This window comes from Octopus sinensis, linkage group LG2 (assembly GCF_006345805.1).
Source record: "Octopus sinensis linkage group LG2, ASM634580v1, whole genome shotgun sequence".
Lineage (NCBI taxonomy): Eukaryota > Metazoa > Mollusca > Cephalopoda > Octopoda > Octopodidae > Octopus > Octopus sinensis.
The window spans coordinates 83,197,388-83,219,150 of record NC_042998.1 but is presented as its reverse complement, the minus strand read 5'-3'; the positions used below and the strand labels follow the sequence as shown (position 1 = coordinate 83,219,150).

The 21,763-nt window shown below is 35.7% G+C and overlaps 1 protein-coding gene across 10 annotated transcripts in view; it reads right to left on the bottom strand.

The window, feature by feature from the left end:
* Positions 1-21,763, bottom strand: part of LOC115223390 (endophilin-B1) — a 195,375-nt gene that overhangs the window by 103,993 nt on the left and 69,619 nt on the right. For all 10 annotated transcript variants that reach the window (XM_029793904.2, XM_029793911.2, XM_036514684.1 and 7 more), the window contains exon 3: positions 10,695-10,823. In XM_029793904.2, coding sequence (XP_029649764.1) covers positions 10,695-10,823 — 129 coding nt within the window. The remainder of the gene's footprint in view (positions 1-10,694; positions 10,824-21,763) is intronic.

The following is a 21,763-nucleotide window of genomic DNA, read 5'->3' as shown; positions in this document are numbered from 1 at the left end:
TAAATTAGACAAGAGAAATCTTTGGTATAGGGTACTAGCTTTGTTTTTCTCTCTCTTGAAGAAGTTATTTCCACACACCTTGCATCTATTTTTGATAGCTCACTGAAATGTAGACAATAGAATGAAGAGTTCTGGCAAGAGACATAATACAACATAATTAAGCAAGAACAGCTTCAAGACTCAACAAAAATTCAGAGAAAAAATTTAAAAAAAAACAGTAAAAAATAAATAAATTTAAAATGCTTATTAAGAGGCCTATTTCTGTCTTTTTGTCCTATGTAGGTACTTATGTCTATTATCAAAATTGTCAATGAATTTAACTGTTGAAGGACGTCAAAGGAAATGAGGTTATGACTTCTGTGTGTTCATTTGCTAGAGCAGTGACATTGTAATGACAACCTGCTGAATTAACTGTTTACTGCTTAGTTTTAATGTAGATATTTAAAGTTTAATCTTTTTGTTATGAACCCACCTGAGACCACCTTTGCTTCTTGCTTAAAATTATCTAAATTAAAGCTTTCTATTAAAATTTCATGTTCATTTGTGTTTAAAATACCATTTTGATAATGGTTAAATTATTTTGTTGAATTTATTGTTATTTTCAAAATTAAATGATACAAAAGCAGTCTCTTTTAACAGAAATATAGCAACAAAAAGGCTAATAGGTTATGCTTTGATTTATATTAAAAAGGGAGTGAAATATATGTATAAAAAAAAGGGATAGCAATAAAACCAGACTTTAGATATATTTAGATATAGAAACATTTTATTCTGTTCAGTCTTCCAGTATCAGATAGCCACAGTCAATTGAAATGTCTGACTTAATAAAAAATGGTAAAATTGTACTACTGATTAAATCATGCTTAAAATGAAGAAAGCTACTTGTACCAATGGCTTTTGAAATTAATTTAAATCAATCAATAAGTCCTTAGTCTGCAAGGCTTCTTTCAGAAGAGACTTCATATCGAAAAACAGTTTTATCTGAAAGGCTTTATGGCAAACAATCTAAAAATTTATTCAACAGTAACAACAACAATTTTTATGAAATTTGTAACAATGTCAAATGCATCATTAATAATTTATTATAGAAAACTGACTGTGATATTAAAAGATATTAAATGATTATTTTTTCCCCTTAATAATCGCAAAGGTTGTTCAAAAGTTGGTTTATAACGTTTCAATCCTTTTCACTGATTAATTTATTATTAATTTCCTTAAAATTACAAGCTAGAAATTAAAAAAGAAAATGAATTTGGAAAAGCCCCTTCCCTACCAGAAAATTAAAATGTATTCAAAACAGAAAAAAAAATTAGCATTTTCAATGATTGTTATTGATTTTTTCTTTTAAAAAAGTGGGGAAAAAAGCCTCATTAGTTGTGGTCTTACAGAAACAGTTTAAGAAATTTTGATACCTTCTGTACTTGAAATCAAAGCAATTCCTAAAGAATATTACTATTCTGCCATTCTTCACCCTCATGGACCATTGTTTCCCTTCATTCCTTACCCACTATTCACTACATACAACCTTCAATTATATTTAATCTCTACAGTTGTCACCTACTCTTCCCTACTTCCCCTATTCTTTATATTCTCCCCTTCACCCATTCCCCAGCTCTCTTCTATATACTCTTGCAACCTTTACTCATCTACACCCCCAGTCTTATACTTCCATTCACTTCTACTTACACCCCATCACCATTATTTTCATCTCTTCCTTGCTCTGTCCTGATCACCACTACTCTTCTTTACTAAAATGCAAGTAGGCAAGTATGTAGCCCCTCTACAGTAAGAAACCTGTTCTGCTTTGACCTCTTCTTTCATATTGTAACCCCTTGTTGCCGAGCATAAAGCATGGAAACCTCACTAGTGTCAGTAGCAAAAAAAAAAAAAAATTATAATAATAGGCATAAGAGTGGCTGTGTGGTAAATAGCTTGCTTACCAACCACATGGTTCTGGGTTCAGTCCCACAGCGTGGCACCTTGGGCAAGTGTCTTCTACTATAGCCTCAAGCCAACCAAAGCCTTGTGAGTGGATTTGGTAGACGGAAAGTGAAAGAAGCCTGTCATATATATGTGTATATATATATATATATATATATATATATATATATATATATATATATATGTATGTGTGTGTATATGTTTGTTCCCCAACATCACTTGACAACCGATGCTGATGTGTTTACATCCCCGTAACTTAGCGGTTCAGCAAAAGCGATTAATAGAATAAGTACTAGGCTTACAAAGAATAAGTCCTGGGGGGCGATTTGCTCAACTAAAAGGCAGTGCTCCAGCTTGGCCACAGTTAAATGACTGAGACAAGTAAAAAAGAGTAAAAAAAAGAATAAAACCCCCCAAAAACCAACACCCAGTAAATGCTGAAAAATGGTTGGTATTAGGAAGGTCATCCAGCAATAGAACCCATGCAAAAATAGACAGTGGAGCACATTGGATCCTGTCAAACTGTTTACCCCATAACAATAAAGAGCATGGACATTAAATGATGATGATGAGCCCTGCCCCTCCACATACACATATACAGTATTCAGAAATTATTTTAAATAATAGAAAGACAGTATTGAAAATAATTGCAGGAAACGATAATTTCATACATGCTCCTAAGATTATTCTAATGGATTTTCTTCAGCAATATAAAAGAATATAAAGCAAAAAATTAAACCAGTGGATAAAAGCAATGGTGTAATAATCTCAGTGACAAGCTGAGTTTTGTGTCCAAGTTGCACCCATTTCACTTCAGTTATTTACTAATGATCTTGAGTAAGCGATGAATGCCACATAATCTCAGTTACTTTCATTTACAACTGAAAGTGTTGTAATTCTATCAAAAATATATAATTAATAATTAGGAATACATGAAAAGAAGGAAGGAATTAATCTTAGAGCTAACTGAGTGCAATTATCAATAATACTATAATCTTCAAATATATTCAATTAAAAGTAATTACAGCTGAATTGGAAATTTTTTCATGATTATCTATGACACACAAGATGATAACATGAAATATTATCAGGCCATCATATGCCTGAATATTATTATTGTTAGTGTCATATATATAAAACTCATTATTTTGTCACAGACTATACAAACAGTGAGATGTCTGTATATTTTGATAGACAAATAATAGCCACTGCTACAATTTCTATGGCAATAGTATCTTTAGAGCAAACACTTATTAGATTAATAACATAATAGAGATAAAAGTTTATGCACTTTTATTATTTTTGGATTAGAAACTCTAAACAATTAGCACACTAGAGTCAGTGACTCCGGATTGGGACACTTTGTGGTTTAGAATTAGAGCGGGGACATTTTGTCTCATTGGGGTTGATAGGGGAGAACACATCGAGGTCTAGAGCAGAGGGTCACGTCGAGGTCTAGAGCAGAGGGACACATTGAGGTCTAGAGCAGAGGGACACGGCGAGGTCTAGAGCAGAGGGACACGGCGAGGTCTAGAGCAGAGGGACACGGAGAGGTCTAGAGCAGAGGGACACGGCGAGGTCTAGATCAGAGGGACATATCGAGGTCTAAAGCAGAGGGACACGTTGAGGTCTAAAGCAGAGGGACACGTCGAGGTCTAGAGCAGAGGGACACATTGAGGTCTAGAGCAGAGGGACACGGCGAGGTCTAGAGCAGAGGGACACGGCGAGGTCTAGAGCAGAGGGACACGGCGAGGTCTAGATCAGAGGGACACATCGAGGTCTAAAGCAGAGGGACACATCGAGGTCTAAAGCAGAGGGACACGTCGAGGTCTAGAGCAGAGGGACACATTGAGGTCTAGAGCAGAGGGACACGGCAAGGTCTAGAGCAGAGGGACACGGCGAGGTCTAGATCAGAGGGACACATCGAGGTCTAAAGCAGAGGGACACGTTGAGGTCTAAAGCAGAGGGACACGTCGAGGTCTAAAGCAGAGGGACACGTTGAGGTCTAAAGCAGAGGGACACGTCGAGGTCTAAAGTAGAGGGACATGTCGAGGTCTAGAGCAGAAGGACACGTCAAGGTCTAGAGCAGAGGGACACGTCAAGGTCTAGAGCAGAGGGACACGTCAAGGTCTAAAGCAGAGGGACACGTCAAGGTCTAGAGCAGAGGGACACATCAAGGTCTAGAGTGGGGGGACACTTTATGGTCTCATAGGAGCATTGCATGGGTCTGAATCAGCAATAAGCTATTGCTGTGTCAATCTGTTTGAAATGTTTGCATATCTGACAATTTGCTTTTGAAATTTTGTGCAGTCATTAGTTCTTGAACATTTCTAAGTTCCTGTCAACCCATATCTAGTCACAAAAAATCTCAGCGATAAAAGTAAATGTTTAAAATGAAGGCCAGATTAGAAGTGATTCACAATAGTAATGAGAAGAGAGAGAGAGAGAGACAGACAGACAGACAAACAGTGAGAATGAAAGCAGATTCACTTGTGATAGAAGTTTTTGCATTGGGAAAAGTTGTTTATATTCACCATTCTTAACTTTTCTGTCCTCAATAATCAGACACTTTCAGCCAGATTATTCTCTTGTTACATGTGCTCTACATTGATTTCTTATGTTGGCATAAGGTCATACATTTGTAAGAGGAGCACTGTGATCAATGAAGCTGACCCTGGTATTTATTGTACTGGCACTGATGAATTTGAAGCCAGGACAAAAGACTCAACTAAATGCTGGGAACTGTTTAGTTTGCTAGGTATTGTCAAGTTGTCTTTTATATCTGTTCAATAATGACTGACAGAAAAAAATGTGAAATCATCTAAAAAAAAAATTAAAATAAATAAATAGATACCTAAGTGGATGCTTTATTGCCAATCTAGTTTAGTGTCTTATGGTAGTAAGTTCAAAGCCCATTAGAGTCTGCTTTGCTTTACACTTCTTCAAGATTAATAAAACAAAAACAAGTAATGAAGTAATCTTTAAGACCTTTAAGAGGGAATATTTTTCTTTAAAATATTCATAATAGGCACAGGAGTAGCTGTGCTGAAAATAGCTTGCTTACCAACCATAAGGTTCCAGGTTCAGTCCCACTGCATGGCACCTTGGGCAAGTGCCTTTTACTACAGCCTTGGGCTGACCAAAGCCTTGTGAGTGGATTTGGTAGACGGCAACTGAAAGAAGTCCGACAAATCTATACATATATATATATATATATATATCTCTATATATATACATATATGTATGTGTGTGTATATGTTTGTGCCCCCCAACTGATGCTGGTGTGTTTACATCCCAGTAACTTAGAGGTTCAGCAAAAGAAGCCAACAGAATAAGTACTAGGCTTACAAAGAATAAGTTTTGGGGTCAATTTGCTTGACTAAAGGCGGTGCTCCAGCATGGCCACAGTCAAATGACTGAAACAAGTAAAAGAATCGCATTTTGAATTTTTTCTTTCATTTTCTTTTTTTCTTTTTCCGTTGTTCAATCAATATTAGGGGTTATATTCCCAGATTTGAAGTAGGATCCTTTATTTATTTGAAGCAGAAATCTAAAGTTGTTATTTCTGAAGATGAATTTAATAGTAAAAAGCCTTGTGAGTAAATCTAGTAAACAGAAAGTGAAAGATTCTCACTCTCTCAATGTGTGCGTGCCTGTGTGACATTGTCATGACATCATGCAATAGCTGTAGAAGGGTGCCACAGTCATAAAAGCTGTCTTCTATTTCAAACTTTCCATGGAAACACGATCAGCCAAGGGGAAATATTACTTTACTAGAAAACATGTAAGGGTTGGCAACTGGAAAAGCATCCAGTTTTAGACATTCTTTCTCAATAAATTCTGCTTGCCTAAGCAATCATGAAATGGTGGACATTAAAACAACAATGAAGATGATGATGATGATATATCGTTGCTCCTATGTTGCAGAAAGCAATTAATATTACTAAGCAACCCATTCCACTCTCAGAGTGGTTGGCATTAGGAAGGGCATCCAGCTGTAGACTGTGTGTCTGGCACAACCTTCCAGCTTGCCAGCCCTGGTCTAACCCTTCAACCCATGTCAGTATGGACAACAGATGCTAAATGATGATGAATATAAAATAAACAACATACTATAAAAACAAAGATGAAATGTAATATTTTCTTTTCTAGCTAACATATATATTTATGTAGCAGCTTTTCTGAAGATCCGATGATTATTACATACAACCTAACTTTACAACACAACTCTTTTTTTGACATACAGCATAGGGTTTATTTTTTTTGTATGATGCTTCAATGACAGCATTCCAATTTCTAGTGACAACATAAAGATAAGATATATTTTCTCTTTTGCTTGTTATTTATGTTATATGCTAATAATATGTTTTTCTTATTATTTTTATAGTTACCATAAAATATGTCAATCAGCTAATTTTGGCAACCTCCAACAACCACCACTTGCCTATTCCATCTCACATGCATGCAGTGAAAACCTGCAACTTCTCTCAACTCTTTCAATAGTATTTCACAATCTTTCACATTTATTTCTCTTTCTGTTTATCTTGAGTCAGTTTTGCACTGCTCACCACCTTCAGGATTCAATTCCATCTTTTCCCATTCTTCTACATCCTAACAGGAATGGAGTGCATGTACTTCAGTATTCATCTAGAAACTTCTACAGGGGATGAAAAAAAGATTCTCACACTTACTTACAGCCCAATATAACTACATGAATTTATCACAGTAGATGAGTGATATTTATTTTACCAATAATGCAGGAATTTGAACCCAGAATTTAGAAGGGCCCTACCAAATATTATAAGATATATAGGCGTGTGTCTCATGATTTCTACAGCTTCACAGCCTTCATAGACATTTAACAATGATAAAGAAGAGAACATTTGAGACGGTATAAATAGCTATAATGCTTTCTAATCAATGTATCAATACCAACAGACGACAATATTTCTCTAAAAGAAATGGAGAAACTTTCAAAATACAAAGATCTGGAAATATGGTAACTTGAAAGTGGAGTCTAAAAACAGAAACAATTCCTATTTTAGTAGGTGCATTAGGTACCATAAAAAAAAATATAAACATACAAATACATAACAAAACCCCCAGGATTTAAAATTTAGAAGTATGTATAACATACAGAAAATAGCAGTACTAGGCTATGTACACAACCTATGTAAAACACTTTCAATACAGTAAAAATGAGAATAGCACAACAAACCACAGCACATACCTAAGGCACACAGAGCTGTGCTTGGTAGAGCTGAGAAAGCACATAATGAAAATAAGACTACTGAATAATAATAATAATAATAATAATAATAATAATAATAATGATAATAATAATAATGATAATAATAATAAAAATATTAATAATCATAATAATAGTAATCATAATAATAATAATAATAATAAACTGTCACACCATACATTGTGTTAATGGTTAACCTTACAGTAAGGTGGCACTAATTGGATAAATTTCCATACAACCATTAGGCAGAGACTAACTCACTTCTTCAGTCCCTGGGAATTACATTTAATCCTCTTTCTCTTCAGATTTAGAAATGCTAACATGACACTTTCAAACCACATTAGCAGCATTATTAAATACCTTTTCTTTGACTACATATGTACATGCATATGATGAATTATACATGTAAACATATACAGATGTAATACATGCATGTATACAAAAAAAAGAGCACATCCGTGAATGTGCATGTGAACATGAGCTATTTACATCAACGACAACAGAGTAACATTATCGATAATTTTATTTTATAGAATATGGTATTAGACATTAAGTATTATAATGTTTATGATAACTGCATAATGTAAATGTGTAATGTTATAAAACATTATTAGATGGTTTTCAACCTAAACTAAATAAAAAGCTATATTTATCAAGAAAAAATAATAGTCAGTAACCAACATAGAGAAATGAAATATCTAAACTATCAATATTTTTTATATTTGTATTCATTAAGGTTCCTATTTAAATTCCCCAAATCCAATTTATTTGAGTTAAGTATCAGAAAGCATACAACATTTTTTAGTAATTTTAACCAGGCACTTGATTTGTAATTGAAATGTCAATATTCATAAACAGATATTGAAATCTTTAGACCTGTCAGAGTTATAGTCCAAAGGAATTCTTCTATCTCTTTCTTTTAAGCAGTGTTTCCAAGGGACCTTGTAGTTCCTATCTACAATAATGCTCTGATCAATCTATCTGTCTGTCTATCTATCCATCTATCTTTAAACATACATACATACACAAAGCAGCACCCATTTCTGGATATCAGTTGCTTTAGTAATGTCATCAATATCATCATTGTCATCATTTAACATCCGCTTACCATGCTGGCATGGCTTGGATGGTTTGACTGGCGACTTGCAAGCCAGGAAGCCATACCAGGCTCTAATCTGATCTGACAATGTTCTTCCTAATGTCAACCACTCCAAGAGTGTAATGGGTGCTTTTTACATGCCACTGGCATGGGAGCCAGTCAGGTGGCACTGGCACCAGCCATGTTTGGATGGTGCTTTTTATGTGCTATCAGCACAGGAGCCAGTCGGAGTGGGGGGCTGGCAGCGATGATGTTCAGATGGGAGCCAGTCAGGCGGCACTGGCAATGACCCATGCAGATTTTATTATAAAGAAAATGTGCTGTTAATTAGAGCAAAGAGAATTTGTGTTAATCTTTGCTAAATAAAAGAAAGTTTTTAGCATATCCAAAAAATGGGATCATTGCTTCCTAAACATACAATATTTTATTTTTCTGCATTTACAGTACCTGTATATTATTAGATTAATCAGAAGTGGCAAGCTGGCAGAATCGTTAGCATGCCAGAATCGTTAGCATGCCAGAATCGTTAAAATGCTTGAGCGGTATTTTGCCTGTTTTTATATTCTGAGTTCACATGCCGCCAGGGTCGGGGTTGATAAATTAAGTACTAGTGAAACACTGGTGTCGATGTAGTTGACTGATCCCCTCCCCCAAAATTTCAGGACTTGTGCCTATAGTAGAAAGGATTAGATCAATCAGATTTTTGTTCTCTACTTAAATTATGCTTTTATTTAATATTTCTTTCATTTCTACAACGTTTGAAATACAAAGTGGATGAGTACCTCCATCAGGCCCAACGTTCAAAGGGAAAAGTGGTGGAGTTCCTTTCGAGCTTTGGGCCTGATGGAGGCAAAGTGGCTGAGTTCCTTTTGAACATTGGGCCTGATGGAGGCAAAGTGGCTGAGTTCCTTTCAAGCGTTGGGCCTGACAGAAGCAAAGTGGCTGAGTTCCTTTCAAGTGTTGGGCCTGATGGAGGCGAAGTGGCTGAGTTCCTTTTGAGTACTGGGTCTCATGACATTATGTTGTGCTTGGGAAGAAGATCCACCAAGCCAAGCAAAATCGCAGTGGTGGCAGATACCCATGGCACGTAAACGCACCCTGATGTTATGCAAATGGCACCCGTGCTGGTGGCATGTAAAAGCACTCATTACACTCTCAGAGTGGTTGGCATTAGAAAGGGCATCCAGCCATAGAAAAACATGCCAAATCAGACTGGAGTCTGGTTCAGCCTTCCAGCATGCCAGCCCAGTCAAACTGTCAAACCCATGCCATCATGAACGGATGTAAAATGATGATGATAACTTGCTCCATTTTATAGGCTCACAACTTGGATCTACTTAACAATACCCAGTGGAATATTTTGATAGATATGTATGAAGTATTTATAAATAAGCCAAGCAACTAGACAAATGTTTATGTTACTCTCACTTCAAGATGATGAAACACACTACACTGTAACTGATTGACAGTTAATTTAGCATGCATTTTTATTTCTGCATAATATAACAACTGAGCATACAGTATAGTATTATTACACTTTAATTTACATCTCTTATGATAATAGGCCGCTCAGGAATACCAGGACTCATATTTTCTCCTGTCAAAGTTTTAGATTTCATGCTTAAAGAGGTCTACAGAAAACCAGTCGAGTGACTTTTAAGTGGCCCTTAGTTCATCAGTAGGTTAGTTGTTAGGGTGTTGCACTCATGATTGCAAGATTGTGATTTCAATTCCCAGATTGGCTGGTGCATTGTGATCCTGAGCAAATTGCTTTATTTCACATTGTTTCAGTTCATTCAGTTACAAATGAATAGCCCTTTGAGGGACTGGTGTCCATTCAAAGGGAATGTTGAGTTATCAGTCACTTATACACCATGGAAATTGAGCATCTGGGCCTGTAAGTTCTAGAGCTTGAAGCCATAAAGTCCAAAGTCCAAGAGCTGATGAGGATGATAACAAGAGATTTGAACTGGAAGCTGGAAGTGATTTGAACTGGAAGCCATAATAGGGTCTCTGATTTAGGCACATGGCTAACAGTTTTGAGGAGAAGGGGGTTACTCAATACCATTGGTTATTTCAATATTTGACTCATACTCTATTTTATCAACCCTGAAGGGATGAAGAGCAAAGTTAACCTTAGCAGAATGTTCTAATGATTCTGTCAACTCACTTAAGCCATAATATGAGATACATGAATAATCTATATTAAACTAAATCCTCATGATAATATCAAAATGGATTCTAACTTATATGTTTAAGAAGGGTTGCGCCTATGCTTGTTTTTCTTATTTTTTCCTTTTCTTTTTGAGATCTCTGAGGAACAAAAGAATTACATGGAGAAAGTACAAAAATCAGTTACAAATGCAAAAAAAAAATAATAAAAAGTAAATTAAAAGTTAAATTTACCATAAGCAGTTCCTGGACCATAGTCGTTCCCAGAGTCGATCATTACTTGACCCAACTGTTCAGCATTTGTATACCTGTCTCTCTTCTTTTTATCAACTTTCTCATACAAAAAGTCTTCCATACGGATATCTGGAGAGAAAAAAGAAGTAAAATTGTTTAGCTTTCTAACAAAAATGTATATATATAACACATCTAAATAACTGGCATGATGAGAAGTGTTCTAGTTGATCTGATCAATGAAACAGTCTGCTCATGAGATTAACATTCAAGTGACCAAGCACTCCACAGACGTGTGTAACCTTAATAGTTCTCAAAGAGATTCAGTGAGACACAGAATGTGACAAGCCTGACACTTTGAAGTACAGGTACTATTTATTTTTGCCAGCTGAGTGGACTGGAGCAACGTGAAATAAAGTGTCTTGCTCAAGGACCCAAAGTGTTGCAAGGAATTGAACTCATGACTGTGATTGTGAGCTAAATGATCTAACTATGAAGTCACAAACTAGGTAAATGAGATTCTTTATTTAAACACACTTTTTTTAAAAACCCTTTTGTTACTGTATTTATTTTGAGATGCTCTGTGTTTCTTTCAATTACTTTAAATATAACAAAGCATTTAGTAAAGTAACTTAGTTATTCAGTTAGTGTTAGGAACATAAATTGTGACTAATGTTTGGTGGAAGATTTTAATTCAAAACTTTTGAAAATAAGACGTCAGTACTCAGAGTCAGAGCCAGTTTCAGCCAGTTTGGAAACGAAAGGGTTAATGATATCTTTTAATGAGCTTTAAAGCCATTTCAAAATGTTCTCTTTCATGCCTTTAAGTCAGATCATAAATTTTTGAAATTTACATGCGTTATCTCTTAGATATTCAACTCAAAATATTTCCTGCATATCTGATATATAATTTATGGAAATTAACATGAAGCTGTGATTTTAACAAAGTTATCTAGTAGAAACTTTGCAAGATTTCATCAAATATCTCCAGTATTCTAAAAGGCATTCTTTTAACATAAATATCTATAAAGTTATTAGCTGGTTGTTGACCTGGATTAAAACAGAGGTCTAAAATAACAGCTTCAGAATGTAAACCATACACATAGTATTATGAAAGAAGTTTTTAGCTTAATTTAATATAATTTGATTTTAATGTGCATTGTTAAAGGAAGTGTACATACAAGCTTGTTGAATATATCAAACAGCCAACAATGATTAATTGATGTATTAATACACAACTATAGAAACTGGAAGTAATTAATAGGCAATTCTTAATTAATATAATAACAGGGTTAATTTTACTGAAAAATATAACAGGAATTTCCAGTATTATTAATGCATCAATTCTGTCATTTCAAATCTTTGTTAGGGTATGTATCCATCAACATAATCCCAATGCAGTGAATACTATTCTATACAAACGATAAATCTTACAGAACAGGAATCAAAAGAATCTAAACAGAAAACTATCTGGCTTCAGATAGGAAGTATTTATAGTAATATTTCATAAATAAATTATGTGAAATGTCATCATAGAATGAAATATCTTCTCAGTTTCTAAACAACTTGCTATCAAATTTATAAGTTCAGTCTGACATGGGTTTGGACGGTTTGACTGAGAGCCTACAAGCCAGAAGGCTGCACCAGGCTCCAATTTGATAAGGTTTCTACAGCTGGATGCCCTTCCTAATGCCAACCACTCAGAGTGTAGTGGGCGCTTTTTACGTGCCACCAGTCAGGTGGTACTGGCATCGACCACGTTTAAATGGTGCTTTTTATGTGCCACTGGCACGGGAGCCAGTCAAACAGCACTATCAATGAAATTATTAGCTCATAATTCAGAATTTTAATTGCCCATTATAATTCCACTTCAATAACTGAAATTAAAGAAATTTTAGTTATCTAGAAGTTCTGTAGAGGTTTTTTTTAACAAGCCAAATGATAAACGAGCTTGCATTTTTATTTTGATTATTGCTTTTGCTGTAATTTAAGCTATTAACACCAATAGTCCAGTTCCTGTGGTAATGTACAACTCTCCAGCTGTTGCTAAGTAAACTCTCACTTTTAATTAGATCTCTTATGTATTTCATGCATTCCCCTTAACAAAGCCCTTCTAGCAATATCAGATGCAGGTATAACAGAGCAAAGTTTAGGATCTTCCTTTATCATGGAACGCTTGGACCTTTTGTTAGAGATCTTTGTCCCTAATGATCTCTAACCAACAGACGTCATCGCCCTCATTTAACACTGGTTTTCCATGCTGGCAAGGTTTGGATGGTTTGACAGGATCCGGTATGCTGCAATGTTGTACTGATTGCCAGCATCAACTTTGGCATGGCTTCTACAGCTTGCCTAACACCAACTATGTCAGAGTGAGCACCTAATGTTTTCTTCATGCTACTGATACTAGTGAAGCTGCCAAGCTATTTGCAAGGCAGAAAAGAACAGGGAAAAAAGAAGAGGAAAAATATTATTTGCATCTCTTCCATGACTGTACTATATAGCAATGATATGATATACTCATGTTAATAAATTAGTAACTTAGAGATCTAGATATTCATAAAGTTGAAAAAATATATTGGCTTCAAATTTTAGCACAAGGCTAGCAATCGTGGGGAAGGGTGCAAGTTGGTTACATCAACCCCAAAAGGATGCAAAGCAAAGTTGACCCAGGTGGAATTTGAACTCAGAGCATCAAGTCAGAAGAAAAGCTGCTAACCTTTCAGATAGAATTTTTCAGTTTGATGAGAACAGCAGTTTTTATTGTGTTTGTTTTATTTTTACTTAAGTCCAGAACCAGACTGATAAAATAAGATAAGTCTTCTCCTTGTCAATTATTTGCATATTCCAGATTATAAACTTAACTACATTGGATTCAATTACTTTTTATTTTTGTTGATGAAGGTCTTTGTCATACCAGTATCCTCTGCAGACAAAAATGCTCATAGTAAACACCTTTCTTTAACACCCATCATGATATCAGCAGTTTTCTAGTCACAATTCTCCAGGACCACCTATTTATGCATTTTTTTTGTTTTGTTTTTTAGTAACTTGATTATTTTATAGGAATTTCATGTCTCAACTTACAGAGAATGTTCCTGACAAATCTAAACACTGGTTGGTTATTTCAGTCTCTGCAAGAAAATTTTATTGAAATCATGCTGAGTAAAGGAAAGTTTAATTTCTCCCATTATAACCCATGTTAAGCTCATTTCTTGAAAACTGTGTAACTGTTATAACTACTGTTATTATGTATTTGACAACAGATTAAATGGGTTGTTTGTTATTCATATATCATGATAATTCTGCTACACTATGCATGGTGCTTCCAGATTAGAGAGAAGCACAGTGTGTACAACAGTGTGATGAGTAAGGCTGCTGAATAATGTAAACATCTCTGACATTAAGGATGGTGTGTCAAACAAAAAAAAAAAGATAAAATTAGACTTATATAACACATCAGAGTTTTACTTTCTTAAAGATGAAATCCATCTCTAAATTATTTTATTAAACTGATGAAAAGAAGCATCAGTTGAATAATAACAATAATAGAAGAATAGTTAACCAGCAGCATTTACATATTTCGCAAAACTGAACAGGCTTAGATTAAGTATGTTGGCTTCTTTGCAAAAGACTCAAACAGCTGCCTCTTAGTAGCAGGAACAGAAAGAGATTACCTAATAACAGCAACACTAAAGGGTACAAAAACATGACTAAACCTATTTATGTAACCACATGTTGCAATTCAGAGATGGAGATTTATGGATGAGTCATATGAACAATCTCTTGAAACTTTTAAAAAAGCAAAGAAATGAATTATAGAACAAGCATCACAGTTACACAAGGAAGTAATACATGGTGGAAAATAATGAGGTTGTTTCTGCATTCGTTTTTTTTTGTTTTTTGTTGCTTTTTTTAGAGCCCCTACAATTGTGAAAATGTGAAACTGTAATGAAGTTGTTTTATTTTTTTTCCTCATATTTATTTCAAACTTTATTATCATTTCTATTTTGCTACCCTGCACTATCATACATCTTCTATTCCCCCAACTCACTCCTGGCACCCCTGCCCCACTTATTCCTTGAAGGTCCACTCTGACACCTCTTCACCCCTTTTCTCATCACTTTCCAGCTTCACCCCACCCTCTCTTCTAAAATATGAGTAGTCATGTAGCTCCTTTACTGCAAGAAACCTCTTCTACTCTGGCTCTTTCTCTCATACTATATACCCTTTACTTATTCTCCTAACATAAACTTACCCCTTTCGGTCAGGGTTCATGGTGACCTCAATAGTGCTGGTGGCACAAAAAAGACTACTCAATGTGTGTTGTAAAGTGGTTTGCATTAGGGAGGGCATCCAGCCATAGAAACCATACTAAACAGATACTGGAACACAATGCAGGCCTTGAGCCCATTGGATCCTGTCAAACTGTCTAGCCCATGCCAGCATAGAACATGGACATTAAATGATGATAATTCATTGGGCTAAATTTTCTTGCTAAACTTTCAACATTTAAATTGTTTCAATGTTTAGCTGTTATATATCAAGAAAACAGAGTGCAGTCTTTCAATAGGAAGGGGTAAGATGCTTGCTTCTCAACCACATAGTTCCAGGTTCAGTCCCACTGTGTGGCACTTTAGGCAAGTGTCTTCTACTATAGCCTTGGACTGACCAAAGCCTTGATAGTGGATTTGGTAGACAAACTCTGAAAGAAACCCGTCGTGTGTGTGTATGGAATGTATATGTATGTATGTGTGTGCGTGTATGTTGTTTGTCTCCCCCACCATTGCTTGACAACTGATGTTGGTGTATTTTCATTCCTGTAACCCAGCAGTATGGCAAAAGGGACTGATAGAATAAGTACTAGGTTTACAAAGAATAAGTCCTGGGGTCAATCTGTCTTGTTCTTTCTCTTCATTATGTCTGAGAATCTGGTTGTGTTGTTTTCACATCCACAAAACTTTAAAAAACATGAGGAGTTAAGTCAACCAGTTATATATATACATACATACATACATACACACACACACACACACTTTATTTCTGGATTCTGCAGTAACCTTTTCTTCTGAGAAGACTGGAAACATCCCAAGAAGCCAATAAACCATTTCACAATTTAAGCATAACTTCAAGACCTTTGGCGATATGCCATGCTTGAGATGACCTATCAAGCCAAGTGAAATTATAGTCAAGGCCGATGACAGTGTCAAGTAATTGGCACTTGGTCTGGTGGCATGTAAAAAGCACCTTTTGAGTGTTGGGCCTCATGGAGACATTGTTGCTGATGCTGGTGTCTCATAACTAGCACCTGTGCCAATGGCACATAAAAAGCACCTTTCAAGCATTGGGCCTCACAGAGGCAATGACAAATGATCGAGACGTTTGGCAATATGCTGCACTCGAGCAGAAAGTCCATCAAGCCAAGTGAAATCATAGCTGTGGCAGATGCAGGTGTCATGCAAATGGCACCCGTGCCAGTGACATGTAAAAGCATCCATTACACTCTTGGGGTGTTGGCATTAGGAGGGGCAGCCAGCTGTAGAAACCATGCCAAATCAGACTGGAGTCTGGTGCAACCCCTCAGCTTACCAGCCCTGGTCAAACTGTCCAACCCATACCAGCATGGACAATGGATGTTAAATGATAATGCTGCTGATGATGATTGCAGTGCTTATTTATTCTTAGGTGGTCTTAGTTGCTAATGGGACTGAATAGGTGGTAAAGTCCTCTTGCTTTGTTTTAATATTACTTGTGACTGTTTGTAGTGTTTGATCATTATGTTCTCTTCTATACAATAGTGGAACATTATGAAATTGGTTATGTAGGAAAACTAGAGAGTAGCTAGATATTAAGGATTTAAATTGAATCTCATGATATGTGAATTAGGCAAGCGCATAACAGAGTTTCTAAGAATTATATAACCAAACAAATCTGCTAACACTACTAGTGTCATTAAAAAATCCTTATAATTTACATGATACTCCAATAACTGTTGATACTATATAGCTGAACAAATACTTATATCAATTTTTGTGAATGCCTAAATTTGCATAACTACAAGTCTTTTTTTTTCTGCTGTAATCATTTGCAGAGGCAGCTCATAAATAGGCACTGCAGAACTGCAGCATCCCCTATTTCCACTCGATATTATTGATAACATTCAATATAATAGGTCCTTTTTTTTTCTTTATACTTGTTCATTATATAATCCTCAAGCTTAATGTCAGCAGCTATCCCCTAGTTTATGAAAAAAATACAAAAATCTTTGTATAGAATTGTGCACTTCACAGTTCCAGTGGTGCGGTGTTTAGCTGTTGTGTGCAGGCTCACATGTCCAAGATAGAAAGCTTCATGCTAGGGAGAAACAGCACTGTCATTCACGTAGTGCCAGTGAAAGGTAGTGTTTCTTTTTGACTCCGTGTGTGTTGTGATTAAAAACTTGTATATATTCTTGAATGTGATAAAGTGTAGAATTAGACTGTTATCCTGCTTCCAGCTACAGTGTTGTTGCCAGGATTTGAAAAATAGGGCAGATTTCCCCCACTTATTTTGTGATTTAGGGGGGATTTTTGAAAAACAAGAGAGAATTTGTGGCAGTGTTCAGTGAACAAATTAAACACACTACCCAGCAGTGGCTAAAACATGAACCGATCAAGTTTATGTATAAACATTCTTTTTATATGTTTGTTTCCTTTTGCACAATATTAAAACAATGGCTAAAAATTTTCTGAAGCAACACCCCAACTAATTTTATCTACGAGCCGCCACTGATCATTTGAAAGATAAAGAGAGCAAGTGTATGCATCATACTCAGCAAAATGTTCATCTACAATGTAGCTATACAAAACCTTTGTTTCGTTTACCATACATAACATTTAAAACAATAACATGTTGAGGTACAACAAACCCTCACTAGCAAATATTCAGACAAATAAATAAAGAGGAAATTGTGATACTCAGTCAATAAAAATATTTTAGTTCCATTACAAATTGTGTTATCAATTCTGAATGATTTAATTTGTAACTGAGATTTGTTATAGGGTTAAGCGACCGGATGCCTTTAGATTTGTTAAAACTGAACAACTATCAATATCATTTAGGCATTTCACTAAAAGTACTTAGGCCAACGATTTATGTAAATGTCAGAACTACTATGTTGGCATCATTTGAAAGGTAAGAAAGCAAGAGTGTGTTTGGATTTATCTAGAGACCAGTGAGGATTGGTTCAGGAAACTCACTGGAATCCTTATGTGAAAGGGACATTCAGTCATCCTGTGCTATTAATCATCAGCTTTTAGTGTTTCTTTTTAATTCCTTTCTTTCTATTTCCATTAAATCTATATTTGTTCATCTTCTAGATATGTGTCACTCCAGAGCGGTGGAAAATTGCCAGCATCATTCCCCTGTTCGAAAAGCGTGAATGCACATCACTTGTCAACTATTGCCCAGTCAGTCTTATTAGCTGCACCACCAAACTGATGGAGTCCTGCATCAGAGAAACACTCTGGAACTTCAGGCAGGAACTTTCACAGCTTTATTCAACCCTCACAATTCGGATTTATCCCTAACTCCACCTGCTGTAGCCAACTCATTGAGTTTCTTGAGGACATCATCTGAATTACTGATAGCAGCTCATGGGTGTTATCTATTTTGACTTTGCTAAAGCCTTCAGTACTGTGTCATACAAACGACTCATGGCAAAACTATCTGCAATGGGTGTGAAAAATGATCTCTATAGCTGGTTGAAATCCTTCATTCTCAATCGAAAAGAGATAGTCACAGTTCTAGGACACCATTCTTCACCCTATGAGATGATATCTGGTATAACACAGGGATCCGTTCTTGGACCTCTGTTATTTGTTGCATACATTAATGACACAGATGCCAACTTAAAGAATGTTAGTGTTGAAATACACAGATACCATCAAGTTGTACCTTTAGATAAAAAGAACAGATCCTATATGCAATAGATCTTTCCTGCATTCGGACCTGGACACAATGCAGCAATGGATTACTGACTAGCAACTAAAGTTTACTGCAGTCAAGTGTGTCACCATACATTTTGAGAGGAAAAAACCCAGCTTTTACATATTCCCTCAACACCACCAATGTTAAGAAGTCTGTAAGGGAACATGACCTGGGTATTATTGTCAAGAAGGCTGAAGGTGTCTTAGCATCTCTCAGTAAGACCTTTGTCAACTAATCTCCATCTATTTAAAGCTGTATCTGACTCTGGTACATCCACACTTAGAATTTGTATTACCAGTCTGGAACCCCTAACTTCCTCAGCATATCAATATCCTGGAAACTGTTCAGAAATGTGTGCAACCAGACAAATACCTGCTATCAGGCATCTACCATACACTGAACATATTGCTACTCTGGGCATAGACACATTAAAGCTCTGACATCTGACAACAGACTTGGTAGACACCAACAACATTATTCATCTTCTGTCAAACAACAACCTCAGGCACCTTTTTGAATTCCATGTCTAACACTCATGGACATGCTTACAATATCAAAAAACAATATAGCACCTATGACTTTCAGAAACATTTTTTCATGCACAGAATTGCTGAAGCACAAAATAAACTACTCACATCAGATTTTAGCTGTCAAGACAATACACCTTTCATACTTTCTGAAATTAACTAATAGTACACCTGATGCCCCCTCCCTCACCATTTTCCTTTTTTTTTTTTGTTAAGACTTAATCACTGTTCACTTCCTGTGCATATTCTATGTTCTAGTCATGCAGTTTTGATTATCTTTTCTGATGAGTTATAGTGCACCTGAGCACTGTATACAATAAGTTCATTATATATTATATCCATATAATTTTGAGGAATGGATGTAGTTGATAAAAATCAAACCCCTTCTACATGACTGGTACTTTATTGACTCTGGAGAGAACTATAAATTTGACCATGGCAAAATCTGATGAAATCTTATTGTAATTGGCCTTATGTCCATCCATCTGTCTATCTGTGACCTTTTTTTACAGCCAAACAACTGGTCACACTTGCACAAAACTTGGCAGTCTTACTAAGGAAGTCTCAAGAATGGTTCATATGTTTAAAAAATTTTATTGGAAAGACTTGCTATATTGCTTAACATAAATAAAAATAAATTATATGGAAATCGGTCACAGTAACAAAACAGAAACTAAGACCTAAATGGCATTTATCAAAGTTCAAACAGTACTTTCAATTCTTCTTTCATTATTATCTCTACAACGGTTCTTGTTGATAGGGTGTGTGACACACAAAGTGTGTGAGACACACAGAGAGAGACATAGACAGACAGAGAGAGACATAGACAGACAGAGAGAGAGAGAAAGACATACTGAGTGTGTGTGTGTGTGTGTACATGTGCATTTTCTTTTCAACACGTTGATGGGGTGTGTGAAACAAGAGAGAGACATACAGTGAAAAAGAGAGAGAAAAACAGACAGGCAGAAAGAGAGAAAAAAAGACAGTGTGTGTGTGACCGCGCGCGTTTCTTTTAATCCCATCAACACACTTCCTCTAAAACGATGTCAATCTGGTACAACACCCACAACAAAAAAATAAATAAATAAAAACTAATGTTAATGACTACATGATTAACAACTTCCCAGGACAAAGTCAACAATATCTAAGTTTGGGCACTATAGTCAATGGAAATCATCACCAGTATCCACAAGATTTCCTTAACAACTTGAATCCATCAGGACTACCTATGCATAGGATCTCATTAAAAAAAGTCATATAATGCTCCTATGAAATTTTGACCTTGCCAATGGACATTACAACGGAACATGATACACTGTCATGCAACTCAATTCTCATGTCATCGAGGCAGTGATTGGCCCTCACAGTGGTAAGCACCTGCTCATACCCCGGAACTACTGGTACCCTCCGACAACCAGTTTCCCTTCCAATTATGACACAGACAGTTTCCTATCAAACTAGCCTTCTCATTCACAGCTGCCAAGTCTCAGAGCCAGACTTTAGATCGTGTTGGTGTGTTTCTGCCTACTCCAATGTTTACACATTGCCAGTTGTATGTCACAATGAGCAGAGAAACAGACTCAGCTAATTTGAAAATTAGTGTTGATCAGAAATCAAAACCAACCATTATTTATATTTTGTTACATTTCCCATGCCATATTTCAGTATACATTCATACTTAAAGTTGTTATTATTTTCCACCCTCCTTTCATTTCCCACCATAGATGGGTAGGTTTGCTAGTGTAAATAAATGTGCTAAAGTATTTTAGCCATTCATTATAAATTCTGCCATCTACTGTTCTGTTCATCTTTAACTTACTAAATAGGGGGCTCCATATACTTTGTCATTCATTAAGAGCATCTAAAATATCCTGTAGTTGATTTTAGATGATTTTTCTCATCACAAATTGATTGTTTTTTTTTTTCATATATTAACCTTAAATAAGACATGATTTTTATTTATAGGCATTCAACTGTAGAAACTATGTCAAAGCAGATATTGGAGCATGACCCAGTTCTCTAACCTGTCAGATCCTGCTAAACCCTTCAATCCACATCAGTATTTAAGACAGACATTCAAAGATGATGATTATGATGAACTCAATGCAGAACTGAATTTTTACTTTTGAATTATCAGTATTATTGTTTATTTCAAAATAAATGTATTCAATATTTAAAAATCACATTTTTGATATCCTAAATAAAAGCTAAAATATCAATTTAAAAACTAATTTTTCTATATTAACATGAGTGACGTACATTTCCAAAATTTGAATATTGTATGGTATTGGGACAACTGGTTGCTCTTCAGCCCCCATCTCAATCCTAATCAAGCAGTTTTACTGCTACTTTTAGCACATGGAGCAACCATGTGGAGACTTAGATGTTAGCTCCAAAGGCAATTGGCTTTTTTTGGTTAGGTGCCTTTGCTAATATTAGGAACTCAATCATGGGAAGTGGAATATATTTGCCAGCTAGATAAACAGAGGTAACAGAATTATCTACTGTTGAAGGGATACAACACAATGACTATAGTTATAAAGTTCAAATCAACTACAACTCTGTGTGTGTGGCTAC